The sequence below is a fragment of the Pogona vitticeps genome, chromosome 2 (genome assembly GCF_051106095.1).
Source record: "Pogona vitticeps strain Pit_001003342236 chromosome 2, PviZW2.1, whole genome shotgun sequence".
Lineage (NCBI taxonomy): Eukaryota > Metazoa > Chordata > Lepidosauria > Squamata > Agamidae > Pogona > Pogona vitticeps.
In genome coordinates this window covers 220,066,915-220,091,128 of record NC_135784.1, presented here as the reverse complement: position 1 = coordinate 220,091,128, position 24,214 = coordinate 220,066,915, and the positions used below count along the sequence as shown (strand labels likewise).

Below are 24,214 nucleotides of genomic sequence, written 5' to 3'. Positions count from 1 at the left end.
GTAATATTGTATAGCTCCTCGTTGTTCATGAGGGTAAAGCACTATAGCTTTCCCCCCATGAAACAACTTATTAAGGGGGGAGGTATGTAGCGTTCAGCCCTGCCCTCACCTGTCCGTCACAGCTGAGAAGTGGAAAAGCAGCCAATGAGGGAACGGAAGGTGGTGCTAAAGGGGGAGGGGCTGGGATATAAAAGGGTGTGTATGGAGTATGAGGGAGATTTTGTGAGTCTGTGGGCCTGTGAGCCAAAAAGTCAGTGAGAGTAGGGTTCTGTGTGTCAGTGAGTTCAGTGAGTGAGAGAGACATTGATTAGCAACTTGTGATTTACCTATTATATTTTATTGATCAAATAAACAAGTTTAAGTTTCAAAGCAACACTTGTCTCATTAAATAATTGGTACTGAATTGGTATTGGTGGCAGCAACTAAGAGTGGAAGAGTGAGCACCTCCTGGAGGCCTGAGATAATAGAGGCTTCAGCGCGCTCGCTACAGACACATCTATGGTACCGATCGGGATACTACACCTACTGGGTCCCCTCCATCCCGAAGGCATAAGCATTTGAAGAGGGCCGAACTTTACCAAATTTACCAACCCTATCTACAAACAATTCCGATCTCATCAGTACCATCCCACTGAACCCAATTACTACCAGGACCATCAGTACTGACATCGGTATTATTGCGATACAGACACTTCATCCTCTTCCGCGTTTTCGCGGTACCGTCATTGGAGGTGACTACTCATCGGAGGCCGACTCAGTACCAGAATCACTGGTACCATCCAGTACCTCCAGAAAAAGACATGCTGATGTTCCAAAACCCTGCACCGTATCACCAAAGAAGCCTTGCACTTCGTACCGATACCACAAAAGTTGGTACAGTCCACAATGACTTACTCAGGACCTCAACCTCTGACCATGGGTACCAAGCAACCATCCAGAGGACATCACAAACAGATGCTGGCGCTGAGCCAGCACTTACCACAGGCTCACCAGATGCCCGTAGCACCGGTACTGTCCTCTTCTAAATCTCTTCATACTGCGCCGGTCTCACCGCCTCCCTTCAATGGACCATCCTCTCCTGCTCCCTCTTCACATTCTGTTTCATCGCGCTCTTCTCTTTTGGTACCAGACCAAGGTTCCATCCCGAACCTTCCAACACCGGACTCTGAAAGTAACCACAACAAGCTGTCCCCTTCAGATGATTTTTCATCATACTCACAGCTCATACTTGGAGTTGCCAAATCACTTGACTTGGATGTCAAACAACTTCCTTTACTCCAGACTAACAAAGTATACGATGATATCAATAATCAGCAATCCCTTCCTCGCAGTATGACTCATACCATCACTCCTCCAACTTACTAAAGAGACATGGTCTAAACCATCTTCCATTCCACAAATGTCACGCAAGGTGGAAAACTTTTACAGGACTCACGGGGATGATACTATGTTCCTCTACAAACACCCACCACCTAATTCACTCATCGTGGACGCTACTCAAAGTAGACTATGTAGCCATTCCAACACGACTCCCAATAACAAGGACGGGAGGAAACTGGATGTGGCAGCGCATCACGTTTACTCTCTTGCCTCATTTAACCTTTGTGCTGCCAACAACATTGCAGCAATGGGAGCATACCACCGCCACCTGTGGTCCAGGGCCCTTCCATCTCTCCAATCAGCATCGGGCGAATACAAAACATGGGGACCGGCATACCACCAAGAAGCCATGGCTCTTGCCCGCCAGGAGAGGATAACAGCTAGACACATTATCGATTCCTCAGCCAGACAACTGGTAGTGGCACTAGCCCTCCACAGATACGCCTGGCTCAAATCTGCTCAAATACCAGATGATGTCAGAATGTGAATTGAAGGCTCACCGTTCAATAGCTCTGGCCTCTTCGATGACAAACCCGACAACATACTAGAAAACCTACAGAAATTTAAAAACACAGCGCAATCATACAACACGCAGCAACAATATCGGCCAAACAGAACACAATGGCGTTGTCCTTACCAATATCATCAATCAAGGCCTTACTACCACAGAAACAGGCAATCTATACATACCACCACTTCCTTCCAACAAAGGAATACTATGCAATGCCAGAAACCCAAACAACCTTTCTGTCGTCTGGACAAGAAACAAAAACAGGGCTTTTGACTTTACCTTGACTCAGATCCGCCCCACTCACCTTCCTCCTCTACCCACCACCAGATTGTCTCCGCACCTGCCAGCCTGGACTTCCATCACATCAGACACCTGGGTACTTACCATTGTAGCCATCGGCTACGCCATAAAATTCACACACCACCTCACAATCTCATCATAACATCTCCATCCGACGTCCTTCATCAAGAGATCCAGTCCCTCATCTCAAAGGATTCTATTTCCCCCATCACCATCATAGAAGACCACCCAGGTACTTCATCCCGAAAAAAGACGGGAGATTGAGACCCATCTTTGACCTAAGGGATCTCAACTATTATATCTATTCCAAAAGTTTCTGGATGGTCACGCTAGAATGAATACTACCCATGCTTCAAGAAGGCAACTGGTTCACTGTCATAGATCTCAGCGACACATATTTTCACATTTCTATACTCCACCAGCATCGGAAATACCTGCGGTTCGCTGTAGGCAATTACGCCTTCTAATTCAAAGCCCTTCCCTTCAGTCTCTCCACAGCGCCACGAGTCTTTACAAAGTGCATGGCTCCCATGGCGGCGCACCTTCGTACCCTGGGAGTTACAATTTTTCCCTATATAGACAACTGTCTTGTGGTCGCTCCATCCCAATCACAAGCCTTAAAGGACATTCAGGTCACCCTCTCCCTCCTGGTAGATCTGGGTCTCAAAGTCAACAAACAAAAGTCCATCCTTACACCCACACAGCGCATTACCTACATCGGCGCTGAGTTAGATTCCACATGGGCGAGAGCCTTTCTTCCTCAAGAAAGAATCATAAAGATCCACACCTTACTACGGCAATTCCATCCACACGCTCTCATCACAGCCCACACTGCCCAACATCTTTTGGGCCTCATGGCCTCAACAACTTCCACCATTCCTCACGCCAGACTGAAGCTACGCTCCCTTCAACCCTCTTCGACCCCATGACAGACAACCAATCCAAACCTCTATGAGTAAGCCAGAACTCTCCTCCCAACTCCAATGGTGGGACGCACCATACAACCTCCTCATGGGTCGCTTCTTCTCCCCTCTACTACCCACAACCCAAATAGTGACAGACGCCGGCACCACAGGATGGAACCTCACTGCAACGATATAAAAGTTCACGATCAATGGTCATACAAAGAACAATTATTCTACATAAACAACATAGAGCTCCTCGCCATCTTCAAAGCTCTCAAAACCTTCAGGCCACTCATCACGGGTACCACTATATAAATCACTACAGACAACACAACAGCCCTCTTCTACCTCAACAAACAGGGAGGCATCTACTCCCTTCCCCTCCTTTATTTAACTATTCACAGCCTCCGTAAATGAGATCCTGGCCCATGCACGTAAGCTGTCCACAACTAATTTGTACTCTTACAAGTGACGTAGCTTCAAGGAATTTGCTATACAGTTAAATTTACTTACGTTGCCTATGAATCTGGACACTGTTCTCCGATTTCTATCACATCTCTTTCACAACTGTTTATCCCTTTCAACACTGAAGGTCTACCTCTGCAATCATCACTCACCAACCTCAAACCTCAGGCGCTTCCATGCTCTTTTGTTACCCAAGGCTTAAACAGTTCCTGCATGGTATTGCCAACACGCGTCCTCCTGCTCCCTCACCACCTCCACAGTGGTCCCTTCCTTTAGTACTGCACTGCCTCTCTCGTCCCCCATTTGAACCACTGGCAACTGCGTCGGAATACCTTCTCGTTGAAGACACTATTCCTTGCCGCCATCACCTCCACTCGCAGGGCTTTAGAGCTGGCCACCTTGTGCATCGACCCTCCCTTCCTTCAGTTTGAGTAGAATGTGTAATCTTTCTCTTTTATATGTGTTGCTTTCCATGCATCTACCAAATGGAACTCTTCTGCTATAAACCGGAAGGTTTTCAGTAATATAGTCCTTTCTTTTTTCCCTTTACTTAACGTGTGACTGTTTATGTCCAGTTTTCTATCTAGAACTGCACTGAAGTCCCCTACACAGCGAATATCTTTGTATTCTTTATCTGCCATTTCTTTTTGTAGTTCTTTGAAAAAATTTTCTTGATTTTTATTTGGGGCATAAATATTCACTATCAATGTTTTTTCCTTCCCTCTTTGAATTTCTACCATCAATATTCTTCCATCTTGCGATGCAAAAATTGGTTTAGGTTTCAGATCCTCTCTTTTTTGTTGTCTGATGCAGCAAATAGCCTCCCTAATTTTGGCATTTCCAAATATTTCAAGTCATTATTAAAATATGAGTTTCTTGTATGCATGTAATGTCTAAATTCAATTTCTTAAGCTGATATTTTTTTTCCATTTTCCAGGTGCATTCAATCCATTTACATTAATAGTGATTAGTCTCAGCTGATTTTTAGACATTTCCTGTTTGCTTACTACCTCCATAGTCCTCCCTCTTCCTTGTCGATCTGGTCTGAATCTGTGCTACTTTAGATTTTTTTGCCTCTTAGGTCTCCACGTCCTTGTCGTCCTCTTCTTGTTCTCCTTCTTCCTCTTCTTCAGATTCTTCTTTGCTTTCCTGGGCTTTTTCTGAGTCTACGGATTTCCTGCCTTCTGTTGTATCTCTCCTTTGAACTTCTTCCTCTTTTCTTTTCTTCTCCCTTGTTCCTCCATACCTGTCCAAGAAGGCCTCTGCTTTATGCATGGTGCTTATATATTGTCACTGACCTTAACAGTAGAATTGCACACCTTCTGGGATGATCCATCTATAGCTAATTGCTTTTTCATCAAAAATTCTGTTAATTGTTTATAGTCTGCCCTTTTATTTCTGACTCTCCAGGGAATTTCCTTCAATATTTTATAATTTTGACCTTTCCAAACACCTGAATCTCTCTCAGTTTACAGTTGTTCCTTGTATAAATAGTTAAAGATCTCCATGCGATGTGTAAACTCTGATTTATTTTTTCAGGGGCCAGTCCTACAATAGGAATGAGTAATTGTGTTATAATTACTCTTAAATCTTCTTCCCATTCTTCTGTGTTTTGAAAGCATAGTACATATGAAGCCTTTCCGATCTCCAGATAAATCAGAGTTCTTTCCTGCTGTATTATTTTTGATTTTTCTTCCCATTCATTGTGTTCCAATGACTTATCTGGAGATCGGAAAAGCTTCATATATACTATGCTTTCAAAACATAGAAGAACGCGAAGAAGATTTAAGAGTAATTATAACACAGTTACTCATGCCTATTGTAGGACTGGCTCCTGAAGAAATAAATCAACGTCAGAGTTCTTTCCTGTTGTATTTTTTCTGAATTTTGTTCCCATTCATTGTGTTCCAATTCAGCCAGCCTATTGTCTTGCATATTCACTTACTTTGTTAGCTTCAAGATGGTTTTCCTGTTTTTCAGGATTTTCTGTTAATTCTCATTCACTTGGATTCCCAAGTCCTCTACTTTTTTGTCTAACGCTTGTAATTTGTTGTGCATGTCTGTCCAGTTCAAATGAAAAAAGTCTTGCATTCTCTGTTCCATCTGTCTTAATTCAGAATCATTTGTCATCAGCTTTGTGGCACCTGATTCAATTTGAGGACTCCTATATTTTTTGATTGAGATGAGATTTACGTTCTTGTCTGTAACTTTTTTATCTAAAACCTTACAATTTTAATATATTTGTCTGACTTAAGTATTTGCCTATAACTGAAGTTCAGTTTCCACACATTTTAAGCTTTGTTCATAACTAGAAGAACCATTTGTGAAATAACATGCCTATTACATATTCTCAATAACTTTGAAGTATCTTTAAGAATTTTTGCATAGAAGCAATGAGTGAAAATAGTGATTTATTCTCATTCTCTGAAGAGATATGGATCAAGATTGGAAGCTGCAGTTTTAGCAAGCCAGCCAGGAGATCAGATCAATTAATTACTGTAACGAGGCAGGAACAAGTAAATGACACATATCCAAATTATATGATTGTCATGATTATTTATTTTCAGCATTAACCTTTCAGGGTTAAATGTTAACTGTGATGAACCACCATAGACTCAAACTACTAAGGGGTGTTAAAGTTCTCTAGTGCTCTAACAGTATTGTCCAGGCTTCATGCATTTGACCCTTACAAGATGGTGAGAAGATCTTCACTTAATAACAGTTGATTTGTTTACTAGGAAGCAGCAGTAAGTGGCACAATAACTGTGCTAAGGTACACAATAACTGTGTAAGGTACTAAAAAGAGTGATGCTGTAGCTCAAACTGTGTGGGACAAGTGTTTCTGCCCATTTGCTTCTGATCATGGCCAGAACTCCATGTGCATGGGGCGGAGCCTCCACACAGCACTCTGGAAAATTAGAGGGAATGTTGTCTATGGCCTTACAGTGCATTATGCCACTTCAGTTTCTGCTGTTCTCCATTTTAAAAAGTTATGTGCCATCAGAAAAACACTGGTAGCATTACTAACATGGATTGGTGCTGAATTAATTTTTCTCATGCCCGATGCACGTTCTGGTTCATATACTGTCACTCTTGGTTTTCACTGAGTTGTGATTTTTTTATTTCCAAAATTGCAAGGAATCCCTTGACCATTTTGATATTTCTATGTTGTTTCTTAGTGACCTCACTTTGGTTTTCATCACTTGAAAAGCAAACCTAGAATTCTTACTTAGGAGATCACTAATTCCTTGACATTGACGTTAACTTGGTGTCACAGTGCATTCTTAACTTGCCAACTCAGTGGCTAATACAGAAATAATTTTTAAGCATGCAGAGATCAGTCTTGTCCTCTGAAAGCAACGTAACCTTTCCCCCCTCTTAACCAAGTTGCTGAGGTGTGTGTGCATTTTTTCAAGGATGGCAGAGAGTCATTTTTTGAGACTAAGCTCTCCATTCCGTAACACTTTGAGCTCTGCTAAACAGAACCTTTTCCCCCTAAGTCTAGTTGGTGTCGCTGACAGAAGGAATGAAGAGGTAAGGCCCATTCATACTATAGAAATTTAAGATGTGCCTATCTCCAAGAGAAAGCAACTTTGGGGGACAATCCTGAAATACAGCTTATAGTGTTTTTAAAAAGAGGGTTTGAGCCCCTGTTTGTTGGAGTTAGTGATCAATCACATTTTTAATCAGTTGTTGACTGGAAGCCAGAATATTGGTAATGGAAAAATCCAGTTGAGGATACAGTTCCTGCTTCTCCAAAATATTGATATTTATATGCTTATTCTGATCCGTGCAGCAATGATGCAACAGTATTGGCCCTGAGACTGCAGAAGGTGGATTGGGGAAGTATGTGCTTAGTTGTAAAATTATCACATTTTGACTTTATGGAATGTGCTTAATGGTTTCACTTTTCCAGGCAGTTTTGGAGAGCCCATGGCCTAGCAGTAATCGCAGTGGTGTATTTCTTTGGACGAAGTTGCGGAATGTGGTATACAGCATGGCACAATTTAAGCAATGTCTCAAAAAGTCTACACGCAATCCACAGGTTACTTCAGTACCAGGTAGCTCCATAGTTACTAAACTGAGTAAAACCTAGCTGATTTAGAATGAGATTATAAAGTCCCTTCTTACTGTGATAAAGAGATTTGAGGTGGAGGGTGGTCTCAAATATTCATAGAAGGGGACTGAAAATATAATCCTAGAAGTGTCAGAGTTTCATGTATTTTATGAAAATGACATGTAGTTATCTTTCACTGAGTGATGTTCTTGTAATCTTAAAAGTTGCTGTGTTAATTTCACAGTTTTGTAACTATGGCACTATTGTTCACATTCTCAGCTCCTTGGATGGTCAGTGGTGGAAGTGATGGGGACACGGTGAGCCATGGTAGTGTGGATAGTTCTAATGATGCTAACAGTGAGGAGCACACACTCTTCGTCAGAGACTTAGTCAGGCTTGATTCCATTGGTAATCACTCTAGCACAGGTACTAGATGCACTGGGTTTTACTAACTTTGCATCTTCTTTCTAATACATTGCTGACTTGATTTTTATAACTGTTGTTCTCTCTGTTGCAAACATTGTACACAATGATATGTTGAAAACTGATTGAAAAATTTGTGCAGTTTGCACCATGGCAATCCTGTGAATGGCAGGATTCAACTAACAATTCATGGGCCACCAGGAAGCAGATATAAATGTATATAAATTGGAGGCACTTTTTAAAACACATATTCAGTAGGGATGGGCATGAACTAAAAATGAATCACCAAATTCATTTAAAAACCCCGCTAATTTGTCAGTTCATATTCATATGAATCAATGCCCCTGACAAATACGAATCAATGAATTTTAGCGACTTTTGACTCATTTATTCATTTGGCTCTAAAACGCCCCCAGAAACCTAGAGACACCAATATTGCAGAGAAGCTTCCACCGATACTTCTCTACAATCCCTCCAGGTTTGGTGAAGATTGGGTTTCAGATCTCCTAGTTATACACCCACAAAGAGACCCCCACCGGAAAGTCCCCCCTCCAAGCCATCTAGAAACACCAAAATCACAGAGAACTTATACTGATTCTCCTCTACAATCCCTCGAAGTTTGATGAAGATTGGGTTTCCCCATGCCAGTTGCTAAAAGGCAGTTCCATGGGGGGATGCAGTTTATAGATGTATAAGGTGGATGTCTGAAATCCAATATTTACCAAACCTGGAGAGATTGTAAAGGAGAGTCAGTAGAAACATTTCTGTAATTTCCGTGTTTGTAAGTGTCTGTGGGGAGCTTTCCTAGGGGGCTCTCCTTGTGGGTGTATAACTCAGACATACGAAACCCAAACTGCACTAAACTTGTGGGGCTTGTAGAGAAAAGTCAAGGAAAGCTTCTCTGTAAATTTGGTTTCTCTAGGTGGTGGTGGGCCATTTTATAGGGTTTTTAAGTAAAAAATGAATTGACAAATCAAATCAGAAAAAAATCATAAGAAATCACATTTTTTATTCATACCCATCTCTAGTAATCAGCCATGAATTACCCACTGCCATTATCCCATATATTCTGTTGTGGGCTGTAAAGGAGGAATAATTAGGAAGAATATCATTAGAAGAGGGCAGAGGGAGGGGGCATGTTTCTGTATTATTTGTTTCATAATAAATATGGTCTTGTGTCGGTTTGGTCTTTGTAGTCATTCACCACACAACAGATTGGTCTGTCAGAGCCAATGGGTGGAATGGAAGTTCTTGAGCAGACATGTAGTCTGCTGATAAGAACAGAGTGTGCTGTTCAAATTATAAATTGGCGAACAACCTGTTGGCAGAAGACACATTTTACTGTAGATCTGAATTATGAATGCTTATTTAAACATTGGCTTACATTTTCATGAGGGAAAAGGGAAAATGACTAAGAAGCAGCTGGAATAAAAAACTGTATTTCAGCCTACGAACACTTTGCCTTAAGTGGAAGCATTATACATTTGAGAAAACCTTTGGTGGGTAGAGTGTACTGATTTTAGCATACTTTGGGGGTACTACTGCATTGTCTTGCCCTCTCACTCGGCCTTCCAAAAGATGTAGGTTATGCATGTCAAATGAAATAAAATCATTTCTTTATTAAAAGTAATAGCATTGTTGTGCACAGATCCTCCTCACAGCCTGTAGATGTAAATGTTTTTCTCTTATTTCACTTTCTGTACTAAGCTGTCCGATAACTTTCCTTGTTTTGATACAATGTTCCTTCTAGTTTTCAGCCCTGTTGGGTGGGGCTCTGCCCCTCTCATGCGCAATGCTGCCCCCACGTGTGGGGTTCCATTGCAATCTGAACCAAAGGAGCTGAAAACAATTATTATGGGTGTGCAGAGGAGGAGGGACCCTGCGAGGAGGGGCGGGGTTACACATGGGCACACAGGTGAACACCTTAGAGAGGACCTTGTTCTGATACCCTTCCTAGTCTCTCTCCAGTGTGAGTGGCTTGCTATATTTGTGTAGTAGGTGACTAAACATTCCTTCTTTCTGATCTTTGTTGCTCTGCTTCTGCTCTGTACTGTTTCTCTTGGTGCTGCGTTTGTCCTTGGCTGTCATGGTGTGGGGTGCAGACTTGAGTGGTGGAAGCCTTGGAGGCACATATGCGTTAATTCTGCCCTTGAATGTTAACCACTCCAGGTAATCTCCCCATTTATTAATGGGTTATTTTTTCAGTTGATGCACAAGGAGTGGGTGAAGTGTCTTTGTAACTTAATTTACATAATCCTCTGTACCTTTGTAGAGGACACCCTTTAATTTGTTGATCAGCATCCCTGTGTTACATTACTCCCCTACAGATAAAGAAAAAAGCTAGTTTGTCATATAGCAATCCCTCTCATAAAGAGTTATGGTACTTTGCTTTGATTCTTGATCAAGTTGCATGCCTTTGTGCTTCTGACCATGTTCATGCACCTAATGGGTTGAACAAAGGGAACCATAGCACTTTCTCACACTGATCATTTGCAAGTTGTTCTGAGATCTCTGCTTCTGCTGATCCTAGAGAAGAACAAAAGCCCTAATTAGAACCTGAAGGGGACAGTGCAAACAATAAACCCTTGAGGCACAGTAGAGATGATGACAGATATATTCAAAATGGGTGTGTCTTGTACTGAAATACAGACAAGTAACAGCAGTCAAATAACTAATTTCTGCTGTGGAAGAAGATTGAGAGGATACACATTCTTATGCAAAATGGAAATGGTTTGCATTCCTCCATGGAGAGTTTCCATTTCACCTTTTCTGCAATGTCCCACCAAAAATACTTCACATGTATCAAATCTCCACTAAGCCCTTCATGGCATCTCTGCTGCTGTTCTTTTTCTCATTGTACTGTACTCCAAATAGTCCCTGTGTTTTTGTGTAGTTATTTTTCACTTTTAAAAAAATCTAAAATTGTAATACAACCATGCTTCCATTTTGTAATTTAAAATAGGAAGAATTGAAACTATAATTTAAGGGAAACTGGCTAGACTTTGTGCTGCATTCTTTTTCACAGGTGGTCAGTCAGATCAAGGCTATGGTTCCAAAGATGAACTTATAAAGGATGATGGAGATAGCAGTCATACAACCGATTTGCTTACAGAGAAAAAGTTTGTTACTAAAGATGAAGATTTAATTGTAGGTAAGTTGTACTGCTGATTTTAGTTTTAGTTTTTAAAATGTTTTTGTATAAGTATAAATAATGGGGCTTGTGCTATGCATCCATTATCTTGCTGGAGGAATCATGAAAGGAATACATTATATGTGTTTAAATCTGCCTTGTTAACTTTTCAGGTGGGTATCAGAAAATATTAATATAATCCAACTTGTTGTTTGTTGTTTAGTCGTTAAATTGTGTCTGACTCATGAACCAGAACACACCAGGCCCTCCTATCTTCCACTGCATCCTGGAGTTTGGTCAATTCATGTTGGTCGCTTCGATGACACTGTCGAGCCATCTCATCCTCTTGACATCCCCTTCTCCTTTTGCCTTCACACTTTCCCAACATCAGGGTCTTTTCCAGGGAGTCTTCTCATGAGATGGCCAAGGTATTGGAGCCTCGGCTTCAGGATCTGTCCTTCCAGTGAGCACTCAAGGATGATTTCGTTCAAAATGGATAGGTTTGTTCTCTTTGCAGTCCAGGGGACTCCCAAGAGTCTCCTCCAGCACCATAATTCAAAGGCATCAATTCTTCGGTGGTCAGCCTTCTTTATGGTCCAGCTCTCACTTCCATACATCGCTACTGGAAAAACCATAGCTTTGACTATGCAGACATTTGTCAGCAAGGTGATGTCTCTGCATTTTAAGATGCTGTCTAGGTTTGTCATTGCTTTCCTCCCAAGAAGCAGGCGTCTTTTAATTTCGTGGCTGCTGTCACCATCTGCAGTGATCATGGAGCCCAAGAAAGTAAAATCTGTCACTGCCTCCATATCTTCCCCTTCTATTTGTGAGGAGGTGATGGGACCAGTGGCCATGATCTTCATTTTTTTGATGTTGAGCTTCAGACCATTTTTTGCGCTCTCCTCTTTCACTCTCATTAAGAGGTTCTTTAATTCCTCATCACTTTCTGCCATCAGAGTGGTATCATCTGCATATCTTAGGTTGTTGATACTTCTTCCGGCAATCTTAATTCCGGTTTGGGATTCCTCCAGTCTGGTCTTTTGCATGATGTATTCTGCATATAAGTTAAATATGCCAGGGGACAATATACAGCCTTGTCGTACTCCTTTCCTAATTTTGAACCAATCAATTGTTCCATATCCAGTTCTAACTGTTGCTTCCTGTCCCACATATAGGTTTCTCAGGAGATAAATAAGGTGGTCAGGAACTCCCATTTCTTTAAGGACTTGCCATAGTTTGCTGTGGTCCACACAGTCAAAGGCTTTTGCATAGTCAATGAAGCAGAAGAAGATTTTTTCTGGAACTCTCTGGCTTTATCCATAATCCAGCGCATGTTAGCAATTTCACCTCAAGTTCCTCTGCCTCTTCGAAATCCAGCTTGGGATTTCTCGGGCCACATACTGCTGAAGCCTTGTAGGATTTTAAGCATGACCTTGCTAGCATGTAAAATGAGTGCAATTATACGGTAGTTGGAACATTCTTTGGCATTGCCCTTCTTTGGGATTGGGATGTAGACTGATCTTTTCCAATCCTCTGGCTACTGCTGAGTTTTCCAAACTTGCTGACTTATTGAATGTAGCATCTTAACAGCGTCATCTTTTAAGATTTTGAATAGTTCAACTGGTATGCCATCGCCTCCACTGGCCTTGTTGTTAGCCATGCTTTCTAAGGCCCACTTGACTTCACTCTCCAGGATGTCTGGCTCAAGGTCAGCAACCACACTATCTCGGTTGTCCAGGACATCCAGATCTTTCTGGTATAATTCTTCTCTGTATTCTTGCCATCTGTTCTTCATGTTTTCTGCTTCCGTGAGGTCCCTCCCATTTTTGTCCTTTATCATGTCCATCTTTGCACAAAATGTTCCTTTAATATCTCCAATTATCTTGAACAGATCTCTGGTTTTTCCCTTTCTATTATTTTCCTCTATTTCTTTGCAATGTTCATTTAAGAAGGTCCTCTTGTCTCTCCTTGCTATTCTTTGAAAGTCTGCATTCAATTTTCTGCAATTTTCCCTATCTCCCTTGCATTTTGTTTCCCTTCTCTTCTTTGCTATTTGTAAGGCCTCATTGGGCAGCCACTTTGCTTTCTTGCATTTCTTTACTTTGGAATGGTTTTTGTTCCTGCCTCCTATATAATGTTACGAGCCCCCATCCATAATTCTTCAGGCACTATGTCCACCAAATCTAGTTCCTTAAATCTGTTTTTCACTTCCACTGTGTACTTATAAGGGATTTGGTTTCAATTATACCTGACTAGCCCAGTGGTTTTTCCTACTTTCTTCAGTTTAAGCTTGAATTTTGCTAAGACACTGATGATCAGAGCCACAATCAGCCCCAGGTCTTGTTTTTGCTGACTGTATAGAGCTTCTCCATCTTTGGCTGTAGAGAACATAATCAATCTGATTTTGATGTTGCCCACCTGGTGATGTCCATGTGTAGAGTTGCCTCTTGTGTTGTTGGAAAAGAGTATTCGTGATGACCAGCTTGTTCTCTTGACAAGACTCTATTAGCCTTTGCCTTGCTTCATTTTGAACCCCAAGGCCAAACTTACCTGTTGTTCCTTTTATCTCTTGACTCCCTACTTTAGTATTCCAGTCCCCTATAATGACAAGAATATCTTTCTTTGGTGTCAGTTCTAGAAGGTGTTGTAAAATTGGTCAATTTCAGCCCCTTCAGCATGGGTGGTTGGTGCATAAACTTGGATTATTGTGATGTTGAAAGGTCTGCCTTGGATTCGTATTGAAATCATTCTGTCATTTTTGAGATTGTATCCCAGTACAGCTTTCCCACTCTTTTGCAAACTTTGAGGGCTACTCCATTTCTTCTACAAGATTCTTGCCCACAATAGTAGACACCGTAATTGTCTGAATTGAATTCACCCATTCCCATCCATTTTAGTACACCGACGCCCAGGATGTCAATGTTTATTCTTGCCATCTCCTGTTTGACCACATCCAGCTTACCAAGGTTCATAGATCTTAACTTCTAGGTTCCTATGCAGTATTTTTCTTTGCAGCATCGGACTTTCGTTTCACTTCCAGGCGCGTCCACAGCTGAGCGTCCTTTCGGCTTTGGCCCGACCACTTCATTAGCTCTGGAGCTACTTGTACTTGTCTTCCGCTCTTCCTCAGTTGGATGCCTTGCGACCTGAGGGGCCCATCTTCCACTGTCATATCTTTGCTGTTTGTTTCTGTCGATGGGGTTTTCTTGGCAATGATACTGGAGTGGCTTGCCAGTTTCTGCTCCAGGTGGATTGCGTTTAGTCGGAACTCTCCACTATGACCTGTCCATCTTGGGTGTCCCTGCATGGCATAGCCCATAGCTTCTCTGAATTATTCAAACCCCTTCGCCACAACAAGGCACCAATCCGACAGCAGCCACAAAATAATTGTTTTTTTGTTTGTTTGTTTTATTTTATTTGTATGCCGCCGACATTACCCAAAGGTCTCTGGGCGGCTTACAATATTTAAAATACAGTGGTGCCCCGCAGAGCAACGTTAATCCATTCCAGGATTAACGTCGCTATCCGGAAACATCGCTAAACGGAACAAAAAACCCCATAGGAACGCATTAAACCCTGTTTAAAGCGTTCCTATGGGGCAAAAACTCACCGTTCAGCGAAGATTCTCCATAGGGGCGGCCATTTTCAGTGCCTCTTCAGTGAGGAATCCGTCCAGAAAACAGCGGGCAGCCATTTTGAAACCGTCGATCAGCTGTTAAAAAAGCATTGCTTTGCCATGATCGGTTTCCCAAGCAGGGAATCGATCATGGCAAAGCATCGGCAGCCAGCCAGCCCGGGAGACACTGGGCGTCCCTGGGTGGTGGGCGAGTGAGGGATCGGAGGCAACTGCCCAGGGCGGGAAGGGGTGGGCCATCCACCCGGCGCGCGCTCGCCAGGCAGCCAGCCAGCCCGGGAGACACTGGGCGTCCTTGGGCGGCGGGTGAGCGGGGACTCAGGAGGAGGGCCGCCGGGAACACCTGGGCCTTGCCCTGCCTCCCAGATCTCCCCCAGCCACCCCCTCACCCCCAGCGCCGCCGGCACCGCCGGGAGGAGGGCCGCCGGAACACCCGGGCCTTGCCCTGCCTCCTGGCTCTCCCCCATCCCCCCCTCACTCCCGATGCCGCTGGGAGGAGGGTCGCCGGAACACCTGGGACTTGCCCTGCCTCCCGGCTCTCCCCCAGCCACCCCCTCACCCCGTCTCCGCCGCCGCCGCCGTGGCTTTGGGCTGCTCGCGGGGAGCGCTTCTCCGGGAGCAGCCCAAAGGCCCGCCTTTTGGAACAGCTGACGGGTGGGCCTTCGGGCTGCTCCCGGAGAAGCACTTCTCCAGGAGCAGCCCAAAGACCCGCCCGTCAACTGTGACTTTGGGCTGCTCGCGGGGAGCGCTTCTCCGGGAGCAGCCCGAAGGCCAGCCCGTCAGTGGTTCCAAAAGGCAAGCCTTTGAGCTGCTCCCGGAGAAGCACTCCCCCACGAGCAGCCCAAAGGCTGGCTTTTTGGAACAGCTGACTGGCGGGCCTTTGGGCTGCTCCTGGGGGAGCGCTTCCCCGCGAGCAGCGCAAAGCCCGTTTTTTTTAACAGCTGGCCGGCGGGGCCTTTGCGATGATCGTGGGGGAGCGCTCCCCTGCGATCATCGCAAAGTGAATTTCCCCCATAGGGGCCATCGCAAAGCGATCGCTCTTGCGATGGCAAAAAGTCCATCGCAAAGCAATTTCATCGCTAAACAGAGCGATTTTAATTGCCAGGTAGGTTCATATGGAAGGAGGCAGTCCTTTAGGAATCCAGGGCCCAAGCTGTTTAGGGCTTTGTATGTCAAAACAAGCACTTTGAATTGGGCCCGGGCAGCAACTGGTACCAATGTAATTTAAACAGAATCGGCTTGATATGTTCCCTGGCGGTGGCACCACTCACCAGCCGCGCAGCTCTATTCTGGACCAGTTGCGGTCACCGGACCGTCTTCAAAGGCAGCCCCACGTAGAGCACATTGCAGTAATCTATGCGGGATGTTACCAATGCGTGTGTAACTCTCATGAGATTCCACTCATCCAGGTAGGGCCGTAGCTGGTATAATTTCCGCAGCTGGTGGAAGGCGCCCCTGGCCACCGAGTCCACCTGGGCTTCCACTGTTAGACTGGGGTCCAGGAGCACCCCCAAGCTGCGGACCCTGTCCCTTAGGGGGAGTATAACCCTGTTCAGGGCATGGAAATGGCCCTCCAGCCTGTCCAGCGAAGCACCCACTAACAGCACTTCCGTCTTGTCTGGATTGAGTTTCAATTTATTAACCCTCATCCAATCCATTACCAGGTCCAGACACGAGTTCAGTACAGAAACTGCCTCACCTGCATTGGTGGAAAACGAGAGGTAGAGCTGAGTATCGTTAGCATATTGCTGACTCCTCAGCCCAAACTTCCCGATGACCTCTCCCAGCGGTTTCATGTAGATGTTGAACAGCATGGGGGATAGTATTGAGCCCTAAGGAACCCCATGCCATAACAGCCATGGGGCAGAGCAACTGTCCCCTAGCACCACCCCCTGGACATGGTCAGCCAGGAAGGAGTGGAACCACCATAAAGCAGTGCCCCCAACTACCAACCCAGCCAGCCTATCCAGAAGGACACCATGGTTGATGGTGTCGAAAGCCGCTGAGAGGTCCAGGAGTATCAACAGGGTCACACTCCCCCTGTCTCTCTCCCAGCAAAGGTCATCGTACAGGGGGACCAAGGCAGTCTCCGTGCCAAAACCCAGCCTGAAACTCGATTGAAATGGATCCAGAAAATCCATTTCATCCAGCAGCGCCTGGAGTTGCCCGGCCACAATCCGCTCCAACACTTTGCCCAAATAAGGGAGCTTCGCTACTGGTCTGTAGTTAATCACCAGCCTTAATTAATGCAACTCGCATGTCATAAATTTTAGCTTGACTGGGGTGGGCAGCTTCCAATATCTGGAAGGCCGCACTGGACTCACTGTAGTATGTAATTCATTGGGATTGCAGTAACAAATCCATATTTTAATTAATCTAAACAAGGCATGCATTTGTTTTTAAAAAGAACTGTGACTAGAAGCCTGATTCAGTATTTACAATGGGTCTTGTATGTCTTGTTATTATCCCCAAAAATTATCAATTTTACTTGGTGTGGGACTCAATAATGCTGATCCTTGATCCTGTTGGTAATAGACGCCTACTAATAATTTCTGTGCCATCTGAACTGCAATAATGCATAGAGATGTACGGCAGGGTCTTTTCAATTATAGCACCTGGTTTCTGAAACACTTTCTTCTATGTACAAGATGTACAAGACACGTATGGTGACTCCAGATCTGACTGTTGAAAATAGCCTGTGGGGCTGCTCCCATTTGTCTGCCAATCCTGTCCCTTGTCCCTTGTGTGAGTTAATAGGGTTTTAAACAATTGTAAGAGACACAAACATTTAACGGGAAAACGGAATATGTATACAGTGGTGCTCTGCATGACGACGATAATCTGTCCTGTGAAAATCGCTGTTTAGCAAAATCATCGTCATGCGAAAACTCTTTCCCCATTGGAATGCTTTGAAACTCGGTTTAATGTGTTTGAATGGGGAAAATACCTCGTTGTCCAGCGAAGATTGCCCATAGGGAAGCCATTTTGTGAGCACCGATCAGCTATTAAAATGGCTGCCCTGCGAAGCATGGGTCCGGAAAACACAGGGCAGCCATTTTGGGGAGCCGGAAATATCATCATCTTGTGAACAAACGGTTCGCGAAGCACGGACCTAATTGACGTCGAGCGAAAATCCCCCATTGGAATTACTGTTTTGAGAATCGCTATAGCGATTGCAAAAAGTCATCGTAATGCGGATCCGTCATTTAGCAGGGTTGTCATTTAGTGAAGTGTGTTGAAAAACGAGCATCTTAGTCTAAATTGCATTTTCTAGAATAACATTTGTTGATCCTCTTGCTGCTTCTCAATGTGTTTGGATTCTTTGTAAATCAACTAACTTCACCTATCTCTGTCTTTTCTCTTGCAAAGAATTTTGTGGGGCTGCTGAGTCTTTCGGAAAACAGTGTCCTAATGCAGAACCTGTCAATCCAGTCAAAGTGCCTCTGCACCCTTCAAGCAGTATTGTTAAGATTCCTTCTGGTATTTTTGATACCACTGGAACGAAGAGCAGCAGTGGTAAGTATTGCATATCCTTGGCTTACTGTACCTGTAACACTGGAAGCCAATTATAAAAGCCTTGACCAGGCTCAAAATCATGTCTTCACTGTGTCAGGATTCTGGAAGGTGTAAAGAAGATGTGTGCATATTCTGCCAGGTATGGGGATTCAGGTGTATCACACTGAAGACAGAGAAGAGCATTCCTTGGTGATATCTAATATTGCACAAAGGGGTCCCTAATGTAGAAAATTGATGTTTGAAAAACTGCCATGTTTCGTCTTTGTATATGACCTGTCTGATTTCCATGTGTGCCATTCAAGCAGCAAAGTGAGTGCTGCTTGTAGTAGCTAAAATGGAACTAAAACAGGGAATGAGAAGGAGGCATCAGTGTCCTCAGAGAGTCCCTATATTCCAGAAGTCTACAAATACTGAATTTGAAAAGCAAAACAAAGCAAAACCAACAAGGAGCAAATCTAATTCCCTTTTGCCATTTGGGAGGCAACTCAGAATATTGCTTTTCAGGGAGGCCTTTCATGCTGAACCTGGTTAACTGATTATTTACATTCTGTCCTGCTATTACTAGGAAATTGTCTCTGGCGCCATTTGGTTTTTATGCTGTTGGGGGTTTTTAACTTTCTGTTTACCATTTGTGTAATGTATTTACTTGTGATTAAAGTGCCCAGAATCGTGCTTCTGCACTAATGGAGTGGTATATTAATTAGCAAAATAAAATAAAAACACTCCTACCTCTGCATCCATAGCTGATAAGGAACTGATATATACAGTGTTTGCTAACAACCCTAGAACTGGTATGGAAGAATGGAAAATGAGGAGAATTGGCCTTATTGGTCACCTTCCAACTTATAGTCTCACAGAGGAAGGGATGAATTGAATGACTGGCCAGTACTCTAAGCAGGAGCTCTGCTCTTAGCAGAAGAGGATACTGTATACTGCAACATTTTGCAGTTATGTTTTTTCTTGCTTCATCTTGAGGTGTTTGGTTATGCAAACCCTGCACGTTGGTTTGTACTGTAGTGTGAATTTAGGAGGATATAAGTTTCTATGTCTCCATAAGATTGTAATAAAAACAAAGACAGCAAAGGTGTGTATTGTAGAAGAATGAATTCCACTCACCTACAAAGATGGGGAAAGATAGATAAATCCCAGCTGTGACATAGAGAAATCCTCAAGAGCATTGCATGTTTCTGTAACAGTCAAACAGTACAGTTACATTAAGTATCTTTTAAAAACTATGTTGAATTCTATGTTCTGGTCATTTTCATGTTACTTAGTTCTGAATTATCTGCTGTCTGGGCTTTATGTTACTTTTTTAAAAACATGTATGTTACTGGGATATCTCTTTGGGAAATGTGTCCTCTTACGTGTTATTGTATCTTCTGCACAGTACTTTGTGTAAATTACTTTCCTGTGAATAATGTCCTTTCGTTGTCCCATATCTTTTCCTTTTTGTGAAAGGAACTGCATCCAGCCCACAGTTCATAACTCAGGATCCACCTGAAGATTCTGTGTTTGATTACAATACCTCTCCCAGGAGAACAAGTGAAAAAGGGAAGAAAAGGCAGAAGCTTTTTCCAGAAAGGAGCTGCAGCTTTAGCACAGAAAGCAGGGCAGGCATGTTGCTGAAGAAAAGCAGCTTGGACTCCAATTCCAGTGAAGTAGCAATCATGATGGGGGCAGATGCAAAGATCCTCACAGCAGCTCTGTCTGTGCCCAAAACATCGCCGCCCAATACACATACATCTCAAAGCTTTGACAGTGCAGATGTTGGATTATTTTTCTGTGGTACAGATGCTGCTAGGACTCATGTGGCTGATCGTGTTGGGGAGGCACATTATTGGTCATCACCTGTTCTGGAGGAACTCGAGGAAGGTCAAGAGCAGCCCAAAAATGGACATGACAATAGTGCAGTCAAAGCAATGTGTGTTAACTCAGAACCTCTTGATATCACTGAGTCCATGGTTAAGCAAATAGAATCCAAAGAGATGGTGGGTAAGAGAAGTAGCTTCTATGGAGTGCCCAAGCCTGTTGAGAGGGAAGATGTTCAAGTAGGCTTAGACCCTCTGTCTTTGCTTGCAACTGAGGCTGTAGAGCCAAAAGTCTCTGAACAGGAGGAGAAGCTGATGTCACCAGTTGTAGCACGCAACCTGGCAGATGAAATTGAAAGTTACATGAATCTGAAAAGTCCCCTGGGCAGCAAATCTTCCAGCATGGAATTGCACAGGAGTGGGAGCAACCAAGAGGCAGCCTGCCCTAGTTCAGAAGCCTCTTCTTTAGAGAGAAGATCAAGCTTGCCTTCAGATTCTGCTCCACCATCCCATGTTCAGCATACCAGTCGGAAAAGCCCAGCTGTTTCCAGGTCCAAAACCTTTACTGGAAGACCAAAGCAACTAGCTCTTTCACGTTCCCAAAAAGACCGTTCTATATCTTTAACAGGCCTGGGTCGTTCTTCACCACAGGCTTCATTGGGTGCAGTAGTTACAACCCTGTCAGGTCTGAAGCTAGACCATATATTGTCTGGTCCTAAGATTGATGTCCTCAAGTCTGGCATGAAACAAGCAGCTAATGTAGCCAGCAAGGTGTGGGGAGCTGTGTCCTCAGCATATAGCTATTCAGATGATGAGGTAAATATGTGAATGTTTGTTTTTTAATAACTGTTTCTTGAGGGAAAGAGTTGAGTCACTCTCTGTGGTCAGGATTAGTGGAAAGACAAAGTGATCCAGGAGCTCATTTGTCTCCACTATAGATAGCAACAAAAGCCATTCCCAGATCATGGACTTTCAGTGTAGCTGAAATGAGTGAGCTCTTGCAAGTGGAAGAAGCACAGAAAGCACAAGTATATTTAATGGGTGACATCTACCATTACGCATCAGAGAGACCTGGCTGGCTGGGGTGGGGGCTAGATCCATTTTACTAGTGGTCTGTGTTCTCTTGATGGACAGAACATTTTGGATGTCAGTAAAAATGTTTTTGTATTTATTATTGATAAGAAATCTGCAAATAAATTTCTAGGAGATGTAGATTTTAAAATAAGACAATAACAATGCAACAAGCAAGATGAGATTCTGGAGCATTAGGTAAATGTCAAGGAAAGGACATGACTTGAAGTCACTAAGATACATTGAACTTGCCTGCCTTTTTTTCCTTTCAACTGAAGGAAGAAAGTACTCATCCTGATTTCACCTTCCCTGCTGGGTTTGAGGACCACATCTCAGGTGTTTCTCAGTCACAAAAAGTAGGAATTGCAGGGCTTGCAGCCAGTGAGCTTGCACAGAGTACCACCAGTCTTGGAAGTAGCAGCAGCAGTGGAGACACAGGGAAGCTGCACAGTCAGACAGGTATGCAGTGTTAATACAAAATGAACCTGGAAAAATCTGGCCACTTTGAAATGGCATGACAACCTTAAAAATGTAACTATATGTGAAAAGATGTAATTGTAGGTTTGCAAAGTTGAGATGAATGCATCTCTTCATGAATGCTGTGTAATTATATTTTTAAAAACAATCCCTTCTATAGACTGAACAGTTATGTGCATTTGGTATTGGTATTTTGGGTGTCCTTGAAGCCTTTAAGTACTGTTATTGTCTACAGCAGTAATAATACAAATTTTTTCATTCAGGAGAAGTTCAGTTCCCAAGAAATATGAAAACTCCAGATTCTGATAAATCTGAACATGGCTCTTCCCACAATACCAGTTTGTCCAGCATCTTTCAAAACTGTGCAATGGAGGTAAAACAGAGTGACCATTTTGCAGGAAGGGGGATTTATTTTAAGGGATGTGTTGTGGGTTGAGAACATTTTGTGCTTGGTATGGTGTCATGTTTTAACACTTGGAAGACCCTGATTTGTTTCCAGACTTTATGCAAACTGAACTATAAAAACAAACATGGACAATAATTTTTTAAAAGAAAAGATCAAGATAAATATTTTTATATTAAAGTTCTTTTTGGGATATTATTTTTGGAGTTAATGATTCCTTAGCTGCTTTTGCTATTAATATATAATTCATATATAATGGGGGTACACAACTTATTTAGTCCTAAAAGTTCCATTAGGGATATGGGGGTAAGGTGGAGGATGGGGCACACATATAAGCATATTTCCAAATACAAATGTAGCTGTTAGACATTTAGACTTTTTCCCATCAGAAATGCAAAACCACAGCTGAGTTTTGTTCATGCCTACAGAGCAGTTGGCCCCAGTCTTGCAACTCTAATGTGTGCAGAGTACAGTTGTTTCCACCTAAAGATGAAATGCTCTTCAAATACCACTCTCTTTAAATTCTAAAGACACTCTAAGTTTCAGTATCCTTTAAATTGATCTTACTCATAATTCAACACAAGAATAGGATTTTTTGCTCTGGCTATGAAGAAAAGCTACCCAGCCTGTGACCACTGTCACAATAGTCTTTTCATGGCAGTCCAGTGTGGATGGGGGCCATATAATCCAGAGCTGAAGGTGTGTGTGTTGGATGTAGGCTGTGCATGTGATGCATGGCCTCTATACATTTCTCTGGCTCCTCAAATATTGTCTGCACACCATTGTGACACACTGGTCAAACTGCACTATAGCAGTCAAGCCTCTGCTCATGACCTAAGTTTGGTTCCAACGGGCTCAGGTAGCTGGCTCAAGTTGACTCAATTTTCCAAATTTCGGAGGTCAATTTATTGAGGACTCTGATTGCTGGCGGGGAGGGATGTAATTATGTTTGGAAACCACCTAGAGAGTGCTTTAAACATTGCTATAATCAGCACACTGCTTTATTCACACACATTGCTCAAATAATTACAATCAAGACAACTATATGTCACCTGTAAATAGCAAAAGGACTTGCAAGAAGAATTGCTAATGGCGTACTGTGGAAGAGGATCAGAAAGACAGACTTTGTAGCATAACTTTGTAGCAGGAGTGTGGTGTCCTGTTCACACTTTGTATGCAGGCTTCCCATAAGCAGGCTAATATGAGAAGAGAATGCCAGAAGAGATGGGCCCTTGTTCTGATCCAGCAGGACTCTGCTTAGCATCTGACTTGTGCATATTGTAGGTGGATCTTTATGTGTATATACAGTGTTTGTGTGTGTATGTATATATATATAAATTTTTTTTGACAGGTTTTAATGTCAAGTTGTTCTCAGTGTCGAGCATGTGGAGCACTGGTTTATGATGAAGAAATCATGGCAGGATGGACTGCCGATGACTCCAATTTGAATACTACATGTCCATTTTGCAAAAGCACTTTCTTACCTCTTCTTAATGTGGAGTTTAAAGACTTGCGCGGCCTTGCAAGGTTGGTAGACTTATGGGAAATAGATAAACTTTGGATTTCCCTATAAAATGTCCTTTTAAATTGTCCTTTGGTCATGTTCTAAATGTGAAGCCTTGATTTCCCCAGTAAAATAAGTATTTTATTCTTTTCTTAAATACTTGCTCAGCATTTCCCTGATATTTTTTGATCAAATAATGTGTACATCTTATCTGTAACAAGAGTAGAATGTTTGTTTGAATGCTAGGCTCCAGTACAGTGATTGCAGAAGTTCTTGTTAAATTTGGAGGTAAAGTTAAATGTTATCGACAGTATTATGCATTCCAAACTTGTTTTCTTACTTCTGTTTTTCTGCCTGTTTCCTTCTTAGCATACTTTTGAAACCAAGTACCTCTGGTGATAGTTTACACAGCAATAACATTCCATTAACCATTGATTCACTGGAGCAGAAGACTGTTTCTACTACTGCCACTGATTTGATCAGTTTTTCAGAAACCTCAAGTACCAATAAGACCATTGCTGAAGAGAACAGCACTACGACACTGCAAAGGTACAGCATGAAGAGAGGCAGACCAATACAGGAGAAAAATCATTAAGCTGCATGAAAACCAGTCATAAGGTGGTCTAGGTC

The 24,214-nt window shown here is 42.9% G+C and overlaps 1 protein-coding gene across 10 annotated transcripts in view; it reads left to right on the top strand.

Annotated features, from left to right (window-relative positions):
- Positions 1-24,214, top strand: part of DENND4C (DENN domain containing 4C) — a 202,377-nt gene that overhangs the window by 160,838 nt on the left and 17,325 nt on the right. For 8 of the 10 annotated variants that reach the window (XM_020790378.3, XM_020790382.3, XM_078384927.1 and 5 more), the window contains 9 exons: positions 7,478-7,622; positions 7,898-8,044; positions 11,067-11,192; positions 18,175-18,321; positions 19,780-20,945; positions 21,479-21,659; positions 21,941-22,050; positions 23,432-23,607; positions 23,954-24,133. In XM_020790378.3, coding sequence (XP_020646037.3) covers positions 7,478-7,622; positions 7,898-8,044; positions 11,067-11,192; positions 18,175-18,321; positions 19,780-20,945; positions 21,479-21,659; positions 21,941-22,050; positions 23,432-23,607; positions 23,954-24,133 — 2,378 coding nt within the window. The remainder of the gene's footprint in view (positions 1-7,477; positions 7,623-7,897; positions 8,045-11,066; positions 11,193-18,174; positions 18,322-19,779; positions 20,946-21,478; positions 21,660-21,940; positions 22,051-23,431; positions 23,608-23,953; positions 24,134-24,214) is intronic. The other 2 variants (XM_020790381.3, XM_072988871.2) reach the window with 1 other exon arrangement.